At 38.9% G+C, this 4,250-nt stretch overlaps 1 protein-coding gene across 1 annotated transcript; it reads right to left on the bottom strand.

Annotated features, from left to right (window-relative positions):
- Window positions 1-1,525: 1,525 nt before the first annotated feature.
- LOC309474626 (zona pellucida sperm-binding protein 3-like) lies at window positions 1,526-3,483 on the bottom strand. Its single transcript, XM_082137174.1, has 8 exons — window positions 2,857-3,483; window positions 2,659-2,780; window positions 2,469-2,572; window positions 2,214-2,391; window positions 2,024-2,141; window positions 1,867-1,949; window positions 1,707-1,795; window positions 1,526-1,638 (listed from the first exon to the last, which is right to left on the bottom strand). The coding sequence occupies exons 1-8, from the start codon at window positions 3,433-3,435 to the stop codon at window positions 1,577-1,579; spliced, it is 1,335 nt and encodes a 444-aa protein (XP_081993300.1). The 5' UTR covers window positions 3,436-3,483; the 3' UTR covers window positions 1,526-1,576.
- Window positions 3,484-4,250: the final 767 nt, after the last annotated feature.

Below are 4,250 nucleotides of genomic sequence, written 5' to 3'. Positions count from 1 at the left end.
TCTGAAATGGTTTTTAAGGGTTCTTTATTTCCCGCCTTTTTATTTTTCAAATCTGTAACTGTCAAAGGCGTATGTGTAGCAATGTATGAATGAATGAATAAAGTAATTATATAGCGCATTTCCTGTACTACTGTACACCCAAAGCGCTTTACAATCATGTCAGAGTCTCTCCTCAACCACCAGCACCAGTGCAGATTCCACTTGGCCGATGCAAGGGCAGCCATAGTAGTAGCCTAAGTTGAATAATAGAATTTAAAAACACAGCCTTCACAGTATTAATTAAAAACACTAAAGTTATTTAGTCAAGAGCAGTGAGTAATTTTTTTATTTGCTTATGTTGTTTGATTAACATCCTGCTGTCTCTTTAAGACTCAGTGCAGCAAGGGCATAGACAAACCAATATTTTATAAATTTCGTATTTTAGGTTTTATTTATTTCGTGTTTGTTAAGCAGACTCACATTGACCTGATGTAAGAAATTATTTATACACAGCTTTGTTCAAACTTTTTAGTTTGGGGCTATACTCACTAAGATGGCCAAGGTGGTTCTTTTTGAACTCTCAGGCAGTTCCCGCTCTGTCATTGGTTCTTTATTGCTTTAACATGTAGAAAATTATATTTTACTGCTGACACAAATTATATAATAAATATCAAATATAATTTGATTTTAATTCAATCATTGAATTTTTAGTCAGACAAAGATATTGTTTGGAAAATGGATTCACAATGTACTCGCTTATTTTATAATTATTGTAAATTAACAAAAAAAGACAGAAGCTTTAAAGTTGCAGTTTAAAAATTAAATGAAACTTTGATCACAGCCTGATTTAAGGGTAGTTTAGACACCATTACAAAACCAGTCAGTATGTGAGAATTTAAATTCAGAAACAAATAGATTTGCATTGTTTAGAGAAGTTTAATTCAAGAAATCAAGTCAAAAGTGTAAACGAAGAACCACTCTAATTTTGTTCATAATTTGTTTGATTTAACATACAGCTCCAACTTTCAAAGTCCTCCCTGCTGCTGAGGAACAGCCAGAGCAGGACGTCCTGGTCAAGGGTGAGAATAAATCGGATAAAAAAAAAAAGGTAATATTATGCTTATAAAACAAAATATATTTAATTGAATTTCATACTATGATTGTTTCTTTTATGGAACCCTATTGTGTTTATCACAGTGGCACCACCATCAGGTCGATTGGGGTGAGCCTTGGTGACAGAAAGGGTGGGTCTACTACTATCCCTCAAAGTTTCAAGTTCTTACTTGGAAAATTCTATCAAGGGTTTCAGCATACACACTTGAACCCCCAATAATAAAGCAAAAGCATCCAGTAAGGATATGATGCTATTGAAATGCCCTTAGTGTTGTAATAGGCCTAGACCCACAAATGACTTGAGCAATATGCCACCCCCCCACATAGGCCAGTAGATTTAGGCTTTTTGTGGTGCATATCTAAACAGAAACCATGTAAACTGAATACATCAAGTGTAGTATTTGTGCAAGTAAAGACAACAAAAACAAATATAGGCTATTAACAACATTTATTAAAATAACCACAAGTCACATGCCATTTCTAGTTATTTTTGGCCATATTCTTTAACCTCGATGGGGCCGACAGATGCTCTTTCCCAGCGTAGATCTGAGGAACAAATGATTAGTGAGAACTAAAGCCATGCATGACAACAAGTTATCGGAGTTAGTCCAAACCTGTAAGCAGTTGATCACTTCCACTTCTGATGCTACAAGTAGTGTCACAGCAGACACACACCTGGTCAGAACCATCTGCAGACACCCACCTGACAAAACAAACCCTCAATTAAGTTAAAGCAACTAATTCATCTGTACACTAATCTAGCATGCAACATACCCATTAGCAGAGAATGAACAAGCTTTCTGTTCAGAACTTGGAGAGGTTGCTGCAGCCACCTTCAAAATGCATGTGATGTAGACCTGCAGAGACAATTGTTTGTACACCCATGGCAGCATATCAAACAAATAGTTACACAACTACAAGACATACATACCAGCCCACTGTCTGCTTGCTGGAACCTGAACGCCTCTAGCTGAAACCCTAGCTTATCACCTTGAGTCCGGGGCATAAAGGAAGACGTGGAGCCTGTGAGCTTGGCATCAACCAGGCACCTGTGAACAGAACCCAGTTAGAAGTCACGCAACCCTTCTGGAAGCTGGGATACATGAGGTAGCACCTCTTACCCATTATTCTCAATAAAGGAGTATCTGGGGACAGAAGCAACATCAGGGACTGCAGTAGCCACGCAGCTGTCCAAAAACACACGGACGGGAACATGGCTGTACAAACGCACTGATGCTTCAAGATTTATCATGTCACCCAGGAAGTATTGGTTAGAAGGTCTCTCAAATCTCCAGTCATCTGCAGAGAGAGAGAAAAAAAGAAGTCTTAACAGATGAGTCACAAGCATGCTACAAATCTTTTTGGCCTACACCAACCAGTCATGAGCTTGAGGGAGAAGACAAAGACTTCCTCTGCAACCTTAGTTGAGGCATATGGGATCCAAGTGGGCATTAAGGCATCGCTGCTCACATTATGTGTTCTGTAGGAGTTAAACAAGCGGTCATCTCTTGCCCATGAACGGCAGGGTTAGAACATCAGGTGAGCCTGAATTAATTGAATCCTCACCTTGGATAATGACACTCGATACCAACCACCGCACCACTGCTCCTGACAATAGGAACACCATATGAAGCCTCTTGTGGGGTGTAGATAATGTTGAACCTATAGACAAGCTCATCCTCAGTCACCTAAACAGAAAGGTTAAGAGAAGAACAGTCACAAGGACGGTTCAGAATACCTATGATGGTCACAACAGAACCTTACCATTGATGTGCTGCTACACCCATGCAGTTCAGACTCAAAGATCAGCACTTGAGCAGAAGAATCCTCTCCAGTTGCAGTACAGCCTCCAAGTGTAAAACCAGAGGACAACACTGGGTGCCCAGTCCCAAAGAAGTCCTTCATCACTTCCACATGTACTGAATTCTCTCCACACTGAGCAGCTACACTGTTGGCAGGGACAGGATAAGGCAAGTCAAAAGGAACGTCTGGCTGCTGTGGTTCCTCTTGTAGACTTGGAAAGCTCCACGTCAGTTTCGCCATTGGACCCTGCAACAGCTCTTTTAATTGAACACCCATAAGATCTTGAGAAGACTTTCCAAAGTCAGTCCTGACTGGTGTCTGGACAGGAAACTGATTGGGAAACATTTGTGGTGCAAATAAAGCGTTACTGGGAACCAAAGACATCCCGGAATCAGCCTGTCGAGAAGCTTGAACTAATGTTCTAGGCTTAAACTTGCTTGGACTCTGATTATGTGCTGCTCTTGCTCTCCATTGTGCTTCAGAAAATCCAAGTGCAAGAATAAACACCAATCCAAATCCAACCTGCCAAAACCCCATCATTGCCAAGCTTGTTTCAATGATACATTAGGGTGCTACCATCCAAATTTATGCAGATGTAAATCAGAATGGCTCCACCTTTCTCGTGACAAGCATCATTTTTCTCTGAACCTGCCAATTTACTCAGTCAATATAACACAGGTGAAAGTCATTGATTCTAAATGAAGTACCATATAAGGGCATGTTATTAGTAGCTAAACCAAATAATTGCTAATTTTAAATATCAAAATGACAGATCAATTCCCTGAAACACAAACAACCCCAAGTCTTTTTGTGTCTTCCTTTTTTTATTAATTCAGAAACATGGCCACAGACAGAATTGAACAGTATTCAAAATAATAAAGTCCAGTATGTTTCAGGTTTAGATTGTAACAAATGTTCTTCCCTCACATCAACAGCAATCTTCACAAGGGACTGAAATGGAGAAATTTTGTTCAGAACCAAAGGAATGCAGGATCATAACATTATTTTATTATAGATTCACTGAAATGTTTTCTCCCCATTACAACTGTTATGTTTAGGTTGGTCAGAGTGTTTGTGGATTCATTGTAGACTTCATTCTTTCTTGAACTATATGCTGGTCAGCACCAAAAGACTATAATCTGAACAGTCTACTACAAAAATGTAATAAAAAAAATATTTAAAAAAGTTGGTGTTTAAAGCATGTTTAACAAACTCCATAGATTTTTATATCCAACTATATGAAAAACATGGCCAATGTAGTAAATACAGATTACATATAGGCCTATATTCATGGGGTGAGCGGAGCTAGTTGTAACATGGTTTAAAACTTTACACACATGCTTGCATGCCAAAAC

Source organism: Leuciscus leuciscus (assembly GCF_965113295.1).
Source record: "Leuciscus leuciscus genome assembly, chromosome: 14".
Lineage (NCBI taxonomy): Eukaryota > Metazoa > Chordata > Actinopteri > Cypriniformes > Leuciscidae > Leuciscus > Leuciscus leuciscus.
This window is presented reverse-complemented; position numbering and strand designations above follow the sequence as displayed.